Consider the following 18447-nt stretch of genomic DNA (forward strand, 5'->3'; position numbering starts at 1 on the left):
TGTGTTTTTAAAAACTGCAAAACGGAGCAATGATGCAGTTGAAATCAAAAGGGACATAGAAAGAGCCTACAACTCCAACTAGATATATTCTAGCTGCAGTTTCTTTTGATCTCCCTGTTGATTGCATTAGGAATATCATTACAGTTGTGCGTTGTTGTTGTGTTAAATCTGTTTTTTCTTCCCCAATATGTTGCCCTCCAGATATTTTTATACTACAAAACCCATTAGCCCCAGCTAGCCAGGTGCTTATGGGAGTTGTAGTCCAAAACATCTGCACGACACCTGACTGGAAAAGGCTTTTTTTTAAAGTCACCAATGATTTGGAATGGAAATAAAACGGGGAAAAGCAATCAGATGCTCAAGGCTGGCCCAAGACATTTTGCTATCTGAGGTGAAGCAGCAAATTGTGCTCTCTCTCTCTCTCTCTGAATTCAAGGTACATAACACCTGTGTGATTTTGGCACCTGAGACAGATAAATTCCACAAGTGCCTCTCCGCTCTCACTGGCAAACAGACTACATACAACAGTAATATATCCAATAACTTACCCTTGGCCCATTTCTCAAGGGGTTTTTTTGCTGCCTTTTCATAAAAGCATGAGATCAGCTGCCTGAGGCAGTAGCCTCACTGAGCCTGCTGGCAGGGCCGGCCATGCAAATGCTGCAATCTCCAGACAAACACAGAATGGAACAGTTCCACCCAATCCCTAGCGCAAACACTATTATCAGCGCCTCTCAGAAAAGGCTCAAAAGTGGGTGCAAACCATGGCAGCAACGACACAGTTTTCACATAAGAGCAGCACTGCTTGATCACGCCAGTAAGCCCATCTAGTCCAGCATCCTGTTCTCATAGATGCTCGTAGGAAGCCCACAAGCAGAACCCAAGTGCAACAGCACTCTCCCTACCTGCAATTCCCAGCAACTGGTATTCAGAGGCAATCCTGAGCTAGGGGGACTGATGGCCTGATTTAGCAGAAGGCCGTCCTAAATCAGCCTTCTCCATGGGAGATGTGGTAGTCCCTAAGAAAAGCCCTGCTGGATCAGATCGAAGGCCCATCTAGTCCAGCATCCTGTTCTCACAGTGGCTAACCAGATGCTGATAGGAAGCCTGCAAGCAGGACCCAAATGCAACAAGGCTCTCCCCACTTGTGACTCCCAGCGACTGGTATTCAGAGGCGTACTGCCTCCCAGTGGAGGGGAACACAGCCATTGCACAAGTGTCAAAGCTCACCATATGTCCAATGGATTCGTGCAAGCCAGCACCCACTGACATAGTTCTGACACCAACAAAAGGCCCTCAGGGTGCACAGTCATCCAACAGATGTGTCATCACATCACTGGAGAATGCAGGAGATGGACTTCCGGGAAGGGTGACTTAGCCTGTGCCTGCTTTTGAGACGGGCTCCTGCCTCAAAAGAAGCTTATTCAGATATATCAGTCAGTTTTTTCTTTTTTTTTGACTGATTAAACTTCTCCCGGGTAGGGAGAAACGAAGAGATTAACCTCAAAGCCTATTTTTGTTGGGACGACCAGATCTCATTAATTTATGGGACGAGGTCCAGCCGACGAAGGTGGGACGGATTTTCAACAGCAAGCTCTATCTGATAAAGCGAACGTTCACCTTATCTTCTAAGAGAGAACGCACTAACAGGCAAGCACCCTTCTTTCTATATTTTTCTTTTACTTGACTTAAATTGTTGCTGTTTAAAAGAGATTTGCCAGATTGATCGGTTTTTGACATCTCACTGGGGAGCCGTAACTTCTCTCTGCTACGCACTAATTAATAGCTTATCTCTGTTTTTGTTGCAAAAAGCTGTCCTGGATTTGCATTCTAAAGATATACACAGAAGAGGGATTTCTATTCCAGATTTTTATTTTGAAAAATATTATACTGTTTTGAGACTACTCTCTTTTTGGTCTATTTTATTTTGACGAATCTGTTTCTTGACGATTGCCATTAATTGTTTCGATCCTGGGAACTGCATTTTGTTTACTTAACTATTGGAGAGATAAGGCTGTCTGCTCTGTTTATACTGTGATGTCACCAAGTTTGGAGTATTAACCCAATTGTTGCTGAAATAAGAAGTGGTTTTTCTATATTTTTCTTTTAAAATGGCAATTAAGAAAGTGGCTGAAAATCTGGAAATAACTATGTTTCAGAAAATAATGGATGAGATTGAGATAATGAAAATTGAATTGAGTAAAATGAAGCAGGAGATTAAAGATATAAGGGTCCCTGTGAGAGAGGTGACCCTGGAAGGGGTCCCTGTGAGAGAGGAGACCCCGGAGATTGGAACAGGGGTCCCTGTGAGAGAGGTGACCCTGGAGACTGGAATAGGGGTCCCTGTGAGAGAGGAGATCCCGGAGATTGGAACCAACGTGGAACAGGAACAAGATTTGGAGTCTATGGACTTTAGAAATAAAATCTATTGTTTGGAACTCAATGTTATCTCTGAAGAAATGAATGAAGATTCTAGAGATAAAGTTATCAATGGCATGGATAATCTTCTGGACTGGAATGATGTGATGGAGCCCAATATAGAGAAAATCTATGGAATTAACTGCAGCCATGTGACAATGGAAAAACTTTTAAGAGATGACCCAGTGTATTTTGAAAAAAAGAACAGAGATATGATTTTACAGCAGTATTTCAGCAACTTATTCAGAATGGATGGCAAGAAAATATTTGGGATAGAGGTAATCCCCATCAGACTCTTACTATATGACTATGGCTTTGACAGCAAGATTATTATGGAATACTGATAATGGAAGATTGGATATTGAAATTACTGGACTTAACAAGACTACTGAAGATGGAAGATGGAAAATGGAACTAATAGAGATAATAGAACAATGGCTACTGAAATTATTGAACCTAACAGATTCTGATGTGATGGATTAATTGAAATGTTTATTTTGACTATGGTTATGACAATAAGATTATCATAATTAGTAATGAGATGGATTAATCGATATGCTTATCTGGAAAAAAAAATTGATAGATATATTTCTTAAAGAATTGAAACCTCTCTTTGACTTTTTGTGGAAAGAATAAAGTAATGTTTATGAGATTTGATGATTAAGTAAGATAACTACTGGAGGAAAGTGATTTTATAATATGACTTAAGAGACAGGATTGTTATATATTATAGACTTATAACTGATTTGATCTTTGACAAATGGGAAGTCAATATTTTACTCTTTATTTTTTATTTTTGTTTTTTTTTTTTTTCTTTTTTTCTTTTTGTTTAACTATTTTTGATTTTGTTTTTTGTCTTTGAATGTTTTATGATTTTGTCTTGTATGTTTTATGAAAATCTGAATAAAAATTATTGAAAAAAAAAAAAGAGAATGCAGGAGATGTAGAGATTACTTGTTCTTTATGTCAGATACATGTAAAATAACGGAATTAACATTTTCAAAAGGAAAAGATGTTAGTCATAAGGTATTTACCCTGTTTAAGGATAGGCTTCCTAGGCCCAATGAAGAACTGGCTGGTTCTAATGACAGCAGTGCTGCTGATATCAAAAAAGAAGCAACAATGCTCCGTTTCTAGTAGATGGAAATCCATTCTTGTTCTCCCTATCCACAGTTTAGTAGGAGGCTGCATACTTTGTATTCCCAGGTTCAAATTCCAAGCAACTCCAGTTTAAAAGAATCCCTGGTAGCAACACTGGGGAAAACCTTGGCCTGTGTCCTTAGAGAACCACTGCCTGTTGAGAGCGGGAAGTACTGGCCGAGGTGGACCAAAGCCCTGACTCAGGATATAGCAGCATAGCATGTTTGTGTTCTGCTCCAGTTATTTAGATCCAAAGTGGTGTAGAAAGAACAGCCATGGTGTAGGAAAAAGGGAAAGTGCCATTAGTACACTCAAGGTGCAGTCACCATCAAATGCTGGATGCAACATGAGACAAAGAGTCCCGTGTACTCACTGTCTGGTCTGGCTTGGGCAATGGTCATCAACGACATGGATTTAGTCAGCAGAGGAGAAACGGGAATTGCAGAGAAGCTGAAGGCACGAGGCTGTGATCTTTGGCGTATCTGTGAAGCACAAAAGAGCTATGTTAAACTACACCAGCTTACTGTACAAAAGGGGATAGGCAACCACTGGGGCCAAGGGCCACAGCTTGGTGGGAGATCATATGTTTTGCATGCAAAAGGTCCCCGCCTCAGTCCCCAGAGTGCTCAGCAATAACCCTGTCTGAAACCCTGGAGAGCTGCTATGAGTCAGCATAGACAGAGCTAAATAGACCAATGATCTGTCACATATAAGGCAGCTTCCTATACATCCCTGTAAGGTGCTCATACAGCCACGAGGGGATTCCCACCTGTCTTCCAAAGCAAACTCAAATTCCAAGCCCACAGTCCTCATTATTCACTTTAGCCTATTTTTCCTGTGCAAGCTTGAGACCCAAGTAAAGGGTTCTTCAGCTCTTTCCCCACCAGCATGAGCAGCAACAGCATCTTTAACAAAGCCCTCCTCCTGTGCACCTCACTTGATCAGTCCTGTTTGCTGACCAGCTTGTGCTGGGGAGTGAGCACCTGAGACAGATAATATGCAGAGGGCTCTGCCCAAGGCTCTGTTAATGCTCACACCAGGGGGGAAGAAGTTAAAGAGCCCTTTGCCTGGGTCTTGACTTATAAATTGAGGGAAGGCCTGCGGCTCAGCGAGAGCATCTGTTTTGCATGCAGAAGGTCCCAGGTTCAATCCCCAGCATCTCTAGATAGGACTGGGATAAGAATCCCTGTCTGAAACCCTGGAGAGATGCTACAAGTCAGTGTAGACAATACTGAGCTGGATGGACCATTAGTCTGACTCAGTATATTGCAGCTTCCTATGTTCCTATGGGTGAAACCAATTTCACATTATAAAGAGGAGAGGGATTCCTTTGGAATGTGGTGATGGTGTAAGCTACATCCAACAAGCTTTTCTTCCAACACCATAGAACCAAAAGGGCACCTAAACTCACTTCCCAGCTTCACTGTGAAACATTGGTTCAACTATAGTAGGCCACAAGTATTAAGAAGGCATACTGCAGAAAAAGTGATTGCAGGGAAAATAGCTCAATACAGGACGAGCAAGCCAGCCAAGACCAGCAGTGTAGCAGCAAATCTAGAAGTGCATGGTTCCTTCATGATAGTCATAGCCACACACCCTTTTTTCACTGCTGGGTTGAGAATGTGATCCTTGTTAATGTCTTCTCCCATAACAACAGACATCCCTAGGAGCCAATAAGCATGAAAGGAGAGAGTGTGACTCGCCTCCTTTGACTCCAATTGTCTCCAATCATCTCCCAAAACTGTAAGGGGTCTAAGACCTCCCAAGACCCTGGATTGTTATACCTCTGGCCAAGACCAACCATATGTTCCATAAAGGTTCCTCACCCCCCCCGAAGATCTCTCCACAGGCACTAGCCAATCTGACCTGAAAAGAAATGGGCTTAAATACAGCAGTGTATAAGCTGCTAAGTTTCTGCCCAAATTTCCTATCCTCTCTGTAGCAGCCTTCCCCTAACCTGGCAGTCCAAATCATCACATCAGGGGTACAACTCCCATCACCCTTGACCATTGGACACGCTGGCAGAGGCTGATGGGAGCTGCAGGTCATCTGGAGAGCAGCAGGCTGGGGAAGAATACAAGTATATATAGCAGTATAGACAGGGATGGGAACCTTTTTGGCTCTGGGGGCCTGATTTTTATCTGCGGGCCAATGTTAACACATGACATCTTTATGATGTCACATGATTGACAGGTGGGTTGTTCCTGCCTACCTGTCAAAATCCCTTGCAAGAGATTCCAGCTGTTGGGCGCTTTAAAGCCACAGCACAAGGGGCATTGCACTTTGGGAAGTACTGATCATACATGAGGAAAAGCCTTCTCTCTCCCCTCCCCATCAGCTGATGGGAAAGGGAGAAAGGAACCTGCATTTTGCAAGCATTGGCTGCATGCGGGACTTCTCCAGAGTGATGCTGGCTGATTGACAGGGGGCATGGTTTGAGGTAATGGCCTTACAGGCCAAACTAGAACCCCTGATGGGCCAAGATTGGCTGACTGGCTAGAGGTTCCCCACCTATGGCATAAAAGAAGAGGGTGAGAAATAAGCAGATCACAGGGTGGGCAAGCCAACTGAAGACTGGCCTGCTGTAGAGCTGTTAAAGGAAACTGGAGTTTCTTTGCAGCAAAAATGGCTTCCTTGTGTCCTCACTACAATATTATAGCTATGTCTCTGAGTCTTGTGGCTCCTGCCTATATCTGACTGAGCTACTCAGATCAACATGGAATATCATACAGGAGAGGGAGAGGGAGAGGGAGAAGGAGAGAAATCATAATTGTTTACCTGACGGTTAAGACTCCTAATTTCTCCTTGCTCCAATTCCAGCTCCTCTTCGGTGAGCGAAACTAATGAACCCCGTTCATCATTTGCCAGCGGGCTTTGCTGGAGATCTTTGGTGTTTAGCGATGCTGTTTCGAGACCAGAGGGTGGCTTCTTAGTACCATCAGCCTCCCCAGCAAGGCCTTCTAAGCTGTAACTACAGACAAATGGTAGATATGGAGCCTCTGCATATTCTTGCTGGATCAACATATAAAGTTGCTGGCTAAAGCATATTTGACAGGAAGCTTCCAATAAAATGTGATTTGGCTGCAAGCACACTCATATTGGTTAGTTAGCAAAATCTAGTGTTAGTGCAGTTAGCAGTGATGACAACGACTGTGAACACAAACCACTTGCCACATCTCCTACAAAGCCAACACTGAAATTAATTTAAAATTATGTTGTAAGTTAATAGACTCCAACTGGACTTTTGGCAGCAAAGTCTGCATACAACTCAGGATGAAACAAACCCTAGTGTATAAAAAGTCTTCAGCTTATTCTGTTACAGCAGATAAACCTGGTTTTTCTACACAGGAGGACAAGTCTTAGGGCTAGCACAAGGTTTAAAGCAATGGTGGGCAACCACTTTTGTCCAATGAGCCACAACACCTGTCAAAGCACCTGATGTCACATGATGTCTGGTGGATCGGACTGTTCTTTTGTAGCCACAGTTTACCTGCCCCATTCCTGATGTCATATGGCATCAGGTGAGTGAGAGGTGGGAGTGGCTGGGGAGAAACGGATTTGCGGGCCAGATTATGAGCTCTGTCAGACCTAATTTGGACCATGGGCTGGAGGTTCCCCACACCTGGTTTAAAGAACACAGTCAGTAAAAGCTGGAGATAGAAAGCCTTTCCAGTACTAGCAAACTGTTGTTTTTTTAAAAGACATTCTTAATCATTTAATTAATATTGCTAAAATGGATACTATTCCTAATTGCAAGGTTTGGTCTCTCCCCCCACTCCCCGTAACTTTTTCATCCTGTATCCTAACAGTGAACTCATTCTCCAAGTCTGGATCCTTGCTGTAGTTAAAAGAGCACCATTTATGTCAGGCATGGAGAACCTCTGGCTGGAGTGAGAATGCAGCCATTGCACAACAGTCAAACCTCACCAGATACTCAATGCATCTGATTCCAACAGTGGAGGTAGAGCATAGCCATTATAGCTAGTAGTCAGTGATTGCCTTATTCTCCATTAATTTGTTTAATCCCCTTTTAAAACCATCCAAGGTGGTGGCCATCGCGGCCTCTTATGGGAACAAATTCCATTGTTCTAGCTATGTGCTGTGTGAAGTATTTTGTCTGTCCTGAATCTTCCAACATTCAGCTTCAATGGATGGCCCTGAGTTCTAGCATTATGAAAGGGAGGGAGATCGTCCCTACAGCCACACTGCACTTTGGAGAACCTCTGAAGCTTATCATGACATCAAACACGACACCAGCCATTCTTTAAGTTTGGGGTGGGGAGAGAAGGGGCTGGGTCATGATGACCACAAATGCTGACCTGCCAAACTTGGCAGGCCATGGGCTCAAGAACTTCAAAACAAAAATTGAAACAGCAACTGAACAATGCCCAAGCTAGCAGACACGTAGCAAACACCACAAGGCTACGAACACCACACAAGAAGCTGACTCAGGGTTTGCAAGCTCCCTCTACTGCTACGACACATTTATTTACCTTCTACCATTAAAGTCAGCACCCATGGCAGTGCACTGGACGCCAGAGGGACACCAGCTCAAACTGGGAACATCCAAGAGGCAAAAGAGAGAACAAGAGGCCTGCCATTACTGGGTTGTCATATCCCAGCTTACAAATCCCACTAACCATTGGAGAAATTAAAATTAAAATTAAAAAACAAAACATGTTCTGCTCATTTGTTAAGGAGGGAGAGCAGCAGACTGGCAGGTAGAGCAGTCATGCCTTAGTTCTAAAGTAGGGATGCCAGCAAGAGTTGACTCTGTCCTGTTAACTAGGCATGGATCAGTTTTGTGAATGGATGAACATTTGTCTAGGCTGCAGTTCAACACATACTCTGTGCTCCTGCACAGATCCCATCCTTTTCAGACAGAGCTTGGCTGGGATGGTTCCTGACCAACTGCGTCTTATACAAGTCATGTCTATGTAATGAACTGAAAGCTAGACTAGCCATTGGCTGAGCTGCTCTAATGTCATGGAAAATCCATGAACATTCCAACTCAAGTTTCAGTCCATAGAATATTGACTATCAGTGGAACTTTTATGTGGGAAACAAAACAAGTCAGTTTGACTGGGACTAAAACCTCACATATCCTAGTGGACAGGACACGGCTGGGAGAAATGGGTAGGAGTGAGGCAGGGTATACGAGGGCTAAAAAGGAGAGTGATATCTCTTAGCTTAGGAGATAAGGGCGTTTAACGGATAAGGAGCTCAGCAGGCAGACGCAATGATTGAGAAGCATGGAACCTTGGGAAAGAATGAATGGAGGAGGTGGGGTCCTGACAGATGGATAATCCACTGAGTTGATGAATGGAAGGCTCACATGAAAGTGAGAGTTGAGGAAAAGCATCACCCAGGACTAGTGACAGCAGGAACTGTGTATTACTGGCAAAGAAGGGAATGGACAAGCAAAGAATCTGTGGAAGCTGGAGATGCATGTGGCAAAGAAGTCTATTGAGGGGACTAGGAAGGAGGGCTGTGTGCATGCGTGTGTGTTTGAATGCTGAAATAGTTCAGCCAGGCTTCGGTTGCAGACCTTTATGTATTTAAAAGCATTTCTAAACTGCTGAATGTTTTTAAAATCTCTAAGCAGTGTGTCCGACATACAAAAACCAATATCCATTAAAAAAAATACAGCCTGAAATCAATACAACAGTATAAAAACAGAAAAGCATATCAAACAGATTCAAGGGATTCATACATATAAATTAGGTCCAATCTGATGGGTCAGGGAAAGCCTGGGCAAAGAGGCAAGTCTTATAAAGATGCCTTTACAAGATACCGATTTAGCACAACTTGTTATGCAATTCTGGACTAAATATTTTGAAAGCGACATTTTTCTTTTCTTTATTTATTGAGTCTGTACGGTGTATCATAGATGGACTCCTCTTCTTTCAGCATTTAAAGGTCAACAAAATGTTGACTATGTCAAACAGTGCTTGCATTAATCATAAAATGATCAGCATTCTAACCCAACTCTGCCAAATTTGTAGAAACATGTTTTTGCCAAAATCACCCACTCAAGCATGGGATGCGCTATTAAGTCTGGCAGGATTAGCATTGCAGAGGTTTTTTTAATGGGAATATATAAATTTGCCTCAAGCCGTGTGTATGAATTTAAATTGGAGGGTGGAGGCGAAATTCATGGGACACAGAAAGGAATAAAAAAACAGAACAGAAACATATTTTCACCCCCAGCTTTCGAAGGAGCTAGTTTGTTTTTGTTTTTAAAGGCAAGTAAGTAGCGCTAAAAAGATCAGGGGTATTGAATATTTTGTAAATCTATTTCATTTCCTTCACATCTGTCTCTCCTAAAACTCTAGGGACTATTTTGCAGCTATTAATCATCTTTAAATGAACTGTTTATATTTGGAGAACTTCCATTTAGTCAAAGACAGAGTAGATATCAGGTCCATTTGCATGTAATGCAGTGCTGTATCCAATGCTGCTGCTGCAGCTCCACTCAAACAACAGACGTCCATGCATGCAACAGAACTGCCTCTTCCTCTCTTGGTCCCTCCAGCAGCACCCCTGCACACCCTCAAAATCAGTTACAGAGAGTTGGGGGACCCTCCAGAACAGATTTGGGGAGCAGGTGGGGAGAAGAGAGGAAATGAAAGTCCTGTTACAAAAGTGGAGCTCTGCTAAAGCAGCATTGGATGCAACCCAACTTTTCACTCCTCCAAACCAAGATATTGGGGGAGTGGGAGAAGGCCTTGTGCTTGCACACTCCCTCCAACACTCATCCATTCAGTCAATTAGCTACTTCCTGGCTCAACAAACCATTGTTTCCTGTTACAGCCGAACAGTTAAAATTATGGCTTGCGCTAGCCCTCCCAAGATCGGAACCCAGCTTCAAATCATGGATTCCAATCCTGGTTTGCCGGGCAAATGCAAGTCATTCTTCACCTTATTAGGCTGTAATAGCAAACTATGATTTGCCGGAACCATGGGTTATCTAACTGACTTAAAACACATGAGGAGGAAGCATGCAAGCCCAAGGATTATTCTTACTCCTCCAAAAGCATGTCTGGAGGATTAAAATGTCGTGTGTCAACTGAACCATTTTATTTACAAACGTGGCATATAATGAAAAACATACAACAGAAAAAAAATCCTGCTCATTTACCAAAAAAAGCACAAGTTTAAAAAAACAAACCAAGTTCTGTTCCTGCCATATCAAACAGCAAATCACATCACAATCCAGGCCTACAAGAAAAGTGGCCCAGAAATGTTTTGCATTGGATCAAACGTGAGCCCTAAAGGGAAAAGCTGCTAACAGGCTGACTGATTGTGTTCAGATAAACAAAAGCAGGGAGTTAGTAGCCATTCAAATGCAGCATGGTTAGTCAGTATCGGTGCATGGTGTTGTACCTTCTCCTATGGGTGGGAGGCTTCCTTACACCATCCCCCAGCACTCGCATTGAACTGAAAATGAATCATGGACAACAGTCAGTCAGCAATGACACAGGAGCGATGTGAACAAATGAGAAATCCCCAGACTGGGGTCGGCCAAGGGGAAGAACCAAAAGGGAATTACTGAATGAAAGAATGGGACAAAGAAGCGGAGAAAGACCACATGTAAATAAGGGTATCGGGAGGGAAGTCTGTTAGGGCTCTAGAGCATTGGAAGCCTTGCCATTCAAGCGTATCATCCAGTATAGTTTTACACAGCTCCAAGAATGTACCCAGACCAATAACGAAGTTATATCGGGTCCAAATTAACAGAATCAAAGGGTGAAGCTTTTCCAGTAGAGTTCCATCAGAAAACAAAAGTTCAGGGGAGTTACGTTTGAATACCTCTGCACCAGGGACACAGAACCTCAGGCTCAGTGGCCAAATGTGGCCCTTCAGACCTCTCTGTCTGGCCCCTGGACTCTCCCCAGCCGCACCCCTAACTAGCTATGCTTCACACTCTCCTTCAATGTCCCCCCCCCCCCGTTGGAATGTGTTACTGAACTCTGATCATGTTTCTTGCTTGCCTCAATGGAGAATAGACAGGTTTTGAGAATGTGTGTAGGAACTAGCCTACTGTACAGAGGTAAACTTCACATTTGATGCTCCAAAAATGTTGGGGCAATCCTAAAATTTTATCGATCCGTAGGGGGCAATTTGATCATGCCAGCCCTAAAGATATTCGAGGCCAAAGTAATTTCGCATGTAATATACGGTGCACCGGTCTGGGGTTGGGAAGCTGCAACAATTCTAACCCTAGAGACTATTCAGACAAATTTTCTAAGGCGCCTACTTTTCCTGCCACCTGGAACGTCTGCAGCTATGCTCCGGGCGGAGACTGGTATCCCTCCAATTAGCGCCCATATACATTTAGCTCTTTTAAGATTTGTGAGAACTTTTACCTCTATGCAAGGCAAAGATCTATTAAAATGTTGTATCTGTCACCCTTTTTCACACAAAATTTGGGGTTGTAAAATAGAAAAACTGCTGCACAGATATCATTTAACTACTCATCAATTTTATACTATAGATACAAACAAGAGGCTTCGTGAGGTGATTTTTAATCATTCTAAATACTTAGATAGACTTACCCTACTCAACTCCCGTGTAGCTCCATGGTATTGGAGATTCAAAACTGATTCTATCTGTTCCCAATATCTTTTACAGCCACTTCGCGTTAACCTAAGACACGCATTTACTGCAATTCGTTTTTTTACACTTCCAAATGCTGGCAGATTGGGCAGAATAACAAATATCCCCAAGAACCTGAGAAAATGTGCTTGTGATAATAATGAGGAGGAGGACCTCTTGCACATTTTGCTCTACTGCCCAATATATCAAGACCTCAGGCTTCACCTCCTGCAGGAATGGTTGGTTGCAGATAGGTTGATTACGGATGACGAAAAAGTAGTTTTTTTAATGTCAGATCAAAACCTTCAAGTAACGCGTAAGGTAGCTCTATTTGCTCTAACAGCCCAGAAACTGAGAGCCAAATTTATTACAGAACTATCTTCCAAATAATAAACTAAGGCTAATTATAAATAAAGATAACAAAGGGCTACTTGAGAACATGGTTTTTTTAATCTATTGATTGTTCTTGTTGTTTGTGAATAATTTTAAAATTATTTTTTATCCCAACTTTCCTTTTTCTTCTTTCTACATTTATATTTGTATATTTAATGTATTGAATCTGTATATTTGTGTATATCTGCGCTGGCCTATGGCCTTGCAATAAAGTATTTGAGTATTTGATGCTCCGCCCACTTTTGCCTCTGGCCCTGCCCAACACTGGCATGTGGCCTCCAGAAGGTTGCCCAGAAGGAAATTGGCCCTCAAGATGAAAAAACTTTCCCCACCCCTACTCTACACACATGGAAAAGCAGCACATCAGGGAGAAGGTTCAACTTAACCTGACATACTATTTTTCGATGTATTCTCACCACCACCTCGTCCCCCGCATGATCATGGCAAGGCATTCAAGCAACCCCTCTCTTGCAGCCAGAAGTGGTACAATCTAGGACAGGTGTGGGGGACCTTTGGGCCTGAAGATGTTGCTGAACGCCAACTCCCATCATCCCTGGCCATTGCTCATGCTTGCTAGGGCTGATGGTAGTTCAAGATTTACCACTTTATTCTGCCGATTGTATTAACTGGCACTCAGTTTGTCACCTTATTTATTTATTAAATTTATACCCACCTTCCTCCCAGAAGGAGCCCAGGGCAGCACCTTATACCAGGGGTGGTGAACCCAAGCGATCTTAATGGCCCCCAAAGCCCCACCAGAATTATGTGCATTAATTATAATTTCAATTAAATTTCACAATGATACTTTTAATTTAAAATATGTAAAGGTAAAAACAGAACAGAAAAGGTTAGCCACCCATTTTTAAATGCACAACTATGATGCTGTCTGAGCCCCCCTCACCTCCCTCCCAATATCTTCCTTAACCTTGAAGCCTGATGTGTTACCTGCTTTGCACCTGTAATCTTGTCAGCCACTCCACACCCAGCACGTGAGGATGAGTCATAACAAAGCAGTAACATGAGCCATGACAATTACTTAAACTCTAGTTGTATCATATCAAGCATCAGAGTAGAACTAAAAATCCTGCTAGGTTACCACACTGCTGATCGCAGAATCTGTCAGCTTTCATCTGCTACATACTCCTGAGAACCTTCACTTCCATTTTTTACTTATAAAAACACACAACCCAAAATTAAAGTTTCTAGCTCCTATGGTGGTGGACAACAGTAAAAAAAGGGGGGGAAGCAGTTTCATTTAAATATATAAAACAAAAAGAGACATCTGGGCTTGGATTTTATGACAAAGATGTGAGTAACTATTTGATTATTTGTCTTCATGCCATAAAACTCCCAGATCTATAACATAGATTGCTAGAGACATGAAGGCCTGGGGGGAAAAAACAGAACAAAAATTGGGGGGGGGGAGAGAGATCAGGAAAAACAATTCTGTTTTTTTTTCCTGGGCCTTCACATCTCTAGTTGACCAGATACTTTCAACCATCCTCTAGGGCACTGTTCTTCAATCTTGGGTCCCATGATGCTATTGGACTACAACTCCCATCATCCCCAGACAGCATCAATGGTCAGGGACAATGGGAGTTGTAGTCCATCAATAATATCTGGGGACCCAAGATTGGACAGTGCTCTAAAGGAAGTCCCTTTCCTTGAACTCTTCCCACCAACCACCATCTACACTTGCCCCACACTTGGGTTTTCAAAAAGAAACTACCTGTAATCAATCCTTGTAAATAAGACCACATATGGGTGGGAAATGGCCTATTAAGAGGCTAGTAAGATACATTTCCATGCTCGCCTCAGAAAAAAGGCTTCCCTCTGTAGTCAGTGTGTGCAAACTTAGGCTAGCAGTCTCTTAATGCTGGATATGGTGGAAGGGGCTTTCCTTCCTCCATGACTAGAACAGCAGAGCAATCTGTCCCTCCCATCCCCAGCCCAATGACTCACCTCCAAGGTACTCGCCTATAGCTACCAGGCAATTTGTTAAATACAAGGCTGCTTTAATCCTTTCTGTGGCTTGCTGCGACCCAAGCACTCTCCTTCCAAAACCAGGGACTAGCGCTTGCACTTATGGGATGTATATTTTGACCTCTCAAATTGAAAAAGAAAGTTTTGCTCTGGGGCTCCACAAATATACTTGGCACTTTGCCACAAGTGAGTGCAACTTTCTGTTTCTGCTGCGAATTTAAAGAAAGAGGCAGAAAGCCTATCGACCATCACGCTAGGAGAAACTTGGAAAACAATGTAAAGCATCTCTCTGCTTTCTGAGGCTCTCCATGGCTCACTGCAACAGGGAAAGAGACCTCCCCCCCAAAATGCCTCCAGGCCCTGAAGAGAGGAAGGGCTCTCTCATTCAGAGTGCTTCCAAAGTTTAGTAAGCATCACAGACAAAATGTCTTGTCGTTGGTATCCACAGTTTTGTCTGGCTTCCAAAGCTGGTCCACATTGGTACCCCACATTCTGCAACACTACATATATTTATGATAAAGGTATGTTTGTTGCATCTTACTCGCTTCCAAGAAAAATACTCAGCCACCAACAAGTACTCAAAACATTTGACAAACGGGAGGTAGATATGCTACTGAATCACGTCAAGATAGCTTTATAGGTAGATCATTTCTAGCTAGTCAACACAGTGTACTCATGGGACTCACACAATGGTGTAACCTGCATCTTATGCTTAAATATCAAAATTTCAAAAATTTAAATAAAACTCTAAACCACAGTTACACAGAATGACTTAAAGTGATTGATTGGCATAGAATATTTCCTCTCAAACTTCAAGCAATAAGCATTTGTTGAACATCACAACACAGCAACCTTGTATTTAAGCACTAGTCTGGTAGCTACATGCAACCAGGAATGTCATTCAGGAAAGTGAGCAGACTGGCAAAGGATGAACAGATCACTTTATTTCCATGCTAGGAGTGAGGAACTTTGGCCCTCCAGATCTTGCTGAACTGAAATTCCCATCAGTCCTAGCAAGCATGGTCAGGAATGATGGGAGTTGTAGTTCAGCAACATCTGGGGGGGGGGGCAAAGGTTCCCCACACCTGATGTAAAGCCTCTCTTTTCATAACCAGCATAGAAAAGAAGTAAATTGGGGGGGAGGAGAGAAAGATCACTCAGTCCTTCTTCCATTAGTCTGCTTGGAAGAACGCAATTTTTAAAAATGCTTTGAGAAACTGCTTTCCATGCAGACTGGAGAAAAGGGGGCTTCCTTTCTTCCACAAACAGCAAGGAAAAGTCTGTTACTATTCTCTTAGCGGATTATAAATAAATGCAGGCTAGTAACTTGCATGGGCTTATTTGCAAGGCTGTCTTACTGCCCATTTCTTCCCAATGAGTTGTAAGGCTGATGTTGCCACAGGTATGGATGACATTGCATGCACTCAAGCAACCTTCACTCACCTTCGGTGGTTCATCTCAGCCTCATTGGTGCCATTCTTCCCGGGGCCCCAACTATGCCGGCGGAAAGGAGACAGCGGTCTCATGGAGCACCGCAGGGCAGAGGAAGGAGGTGGCACTTCAGTGATGCTATCCAGCTCTTCTTCCAGCTCTCCTGAGACACCAGCTTCACTGTCCTGGTCCACAACGCTTGTTGCCATGTTGAAGCAGCTGCCATTCAGACTGTACCGATCCTTGGGCCTGCTGAGGCCGAGAACTTGAGGGAGGGAGATGTCACTCCCAAGGGATGAGTTCCTTTCCAAGGATATTGTATCATCTGCAGAGAAACTGGAACTTGAACTATCACCAGTTGATTGCTCCTCTTCAGGTTGCTGGGGGTGGGGGAAGGAAGACAACAATTTTAAGCAAAAATAATTATTTTAAAAATACTTGTAGGTGTTTCTCAAACAATCATGGCAGATACAATATTTACACACAACCACAATAAGCTAACACGGAGGGTTTTTTTAACAAAAAAAACCCTAATTATAAAAGTCTAAAACCACTATCAAATCCATGAAATGCCTGTTGAAGTTTGCAAAATCTCTTGCAGCCCTTACAGAGTCAAGAAAGAGAGCATCTTCTTCTAGATATGAGAAGCCCGTTCCAATCAAGGGGCCCAATGCAGTAAAAGTCCTGCTTCTCACAGACACAGTTGAAAACATAAGAGAAGCCCTGCTCAATCAGGCCAAAAGCCCATCTAGTCCAACTTCCTGTTCTCACAGTGGCCAACCAGTTGTCTTGGGGAAGCCCACAAGCAGGACATGAGTGCAACAGCACTCTCCTCATTTGTGATTCCCAGTAACTAGTATTCAGAAATTATACTGACTCCAACAGCGGACGTATAATATAGACTTCGTGGCTAGAAGCCTTGACCTCCATGAATTTGTGTAAACCCCTTTTAAAGCCGTCCAAGCTGATGGCCATCACTGTTACCTGCTGAGGGAGAGAATTCCACAGTTTAACTATACATTAATGTAAAAAAAGTAAAAAATGTAAAAAGTAAAAAAAGTTTTTAAAAAAGTTAAAAAAGTAAAAGCGGCAGTAACGCAGCCAAAGCTCTGCTCACAGCCGGAGTTCGATTCCAACAGAAGGAGGAAGTCAAATCTCCGGTAAAAGGGGCCAAGGTCCATTCAGCCTTCCATCCATCTGTGGTCGGTAAAATGAGTACCCAGCATATGCTGGGAGGTAAAGAAAGGCCAGGGACGGAACTGGCAATCCCACCCCATATATATGGTCTGCCTAGTAAACGTCGCAAGACGTCACCCTAAGAGTCGGAAATGACTCGCACTACAAGTGCGGGGACACCTTTACCTTCAACCCAGTAAATGTGGTGCTCTCCAGATGTTGTTGGGACTCCAACTCCCATCAGTCCCAGCTAGCATGGCCAATAGTGAAGGGTGTTGTAGCCCAGCCCCTTAAAGATATAGTTTAAAACATATAAATTATGTATATAGTTTAGAAAAGTTTAGGGTTTTTTCAGTACTCAACAGGTTTGTTTCTTTTCTTTCTCTTTTTTAATGTTTATTTTTAAAAAATCTTTTTAAAGTCTGACATGGATACAAGCATTCAGAATAGCTAGATTTTTGGCCATGTGTTTTTAAAAAAATGGACCATGTAAACTTTCTATAAGATGTAAGTTATGTTTTTTAAAATCATGGTACTAACATTGTCCATTTCTGTCTATAGCTCCAGAAGAAGTTCTTCACTCCTAAACATGTAGAGCACAATAAATGATTTTGCTTCATTGAGTACCAGAGCTTCCTCCTCCTTTTTCTGTCTCATTCTTCCTGTTAACCAGTTTGTGCTTTATTAAGACCCAAATTAAGATGAGGCAGTAGAGATAAATAGGAAGGGTGATCTCACTGAGAACAGATATCCCAGAGGGGATTTACACAGCCCTTGCCAGTTATTTAACAAGACAGTGTAAAGAAGAAGTGCCTCCCACATCCTCCTTACATAACTGTATCTTTGCACAGGGATGGTAGTCTAAGAGAAATCCCATTAAGCATATTTTACACGAAAGCTGAACATGCATACCACAAGAGGCATAAGACTGCAGCCTCACCATGTCACATGGCGGGATGGGTCACAAGCCTTACATTAATATTTCTGCATGGGGTTATTTTTGAATCCAGGAACTTTCCAGTACAGTAAAATCAAGATGCCACAACTTAGGTTGTGCAGTGATCACAGTGTTTACAAGGACCAGGGAGACACTGGTTCTCATCCCGTCTCAGCCAGGATGCTCACTGGATGGCCTTGGGTTACTCAGCATCTCTTCAGCAAAACTTCACAGGGTTATTGTGAAGATGAAATTAGAGGTGGGATGGGGGGAGGGAAGAACCATGTGTGCCATCTCTACCTCCTTGGAGGAAAGATGAGATATCAAATGTAAATAATAATAATAATAACAATAATGTGTTGCGTCCACAC

At 42.8% G+C, this 18447-nt stretch overlaps 1 protein-coding gene across 6 annotated transcripts in view; it reads right to left on the reverse strand.

Moving 5' to 3' along the window:
- Window positions 1–18447, reverse strand: part of AKAP13 (A-kinase anchoring protein 13) — a 333500-nt gene that overhangs the window by 73692 nt on the left and 241361 nt on the right. For 4 of the 6 annotated variants that reach the window (XM_061595982.1, XM_061595985.1, XM_061595981.1 and 1 more), the window contains 5 exons: window positions 15976–16343; window positions 10945–10998; window positions 8052–8114; window positions 6337–6529; window positions 3932–4040 (listed from right to left, as the gene is read on the reverse strand). In XM_061595982.1, coding sequence (XP_061451966.1) covers window positions 3932–4040; window positions 6337–6529; window positions 8052–8114; window positions 10945–10998; window positions 15976–16343 — 787 coding nt within the window. The remainder of the gene's footprint in view (window positions 1–3931; window positions 4041–6336; window positions 6530–8051; window positions 8115–10944; window positions 10999–15975; window positions 16344–18447) is intronic. The other 2 variants (XM_061595983.1, XM_061595984.1) reach the window with 2 other exon arrangements.

This window comes from Rhineura floridana, chromosome 14 (assembly GCF_030035675.1).
Source record: "Rhineura floridana isolate rRhiFlo1 chromosome 14, rRhiFlo1.hap2, whole genome shotgun sequence".
Lineage (NCBI taxonomy): Eukaryota > Metazoa > Chordata > Lepidosauria > Squamata > Rhineuridae > Rhineura > Rhineura floridana.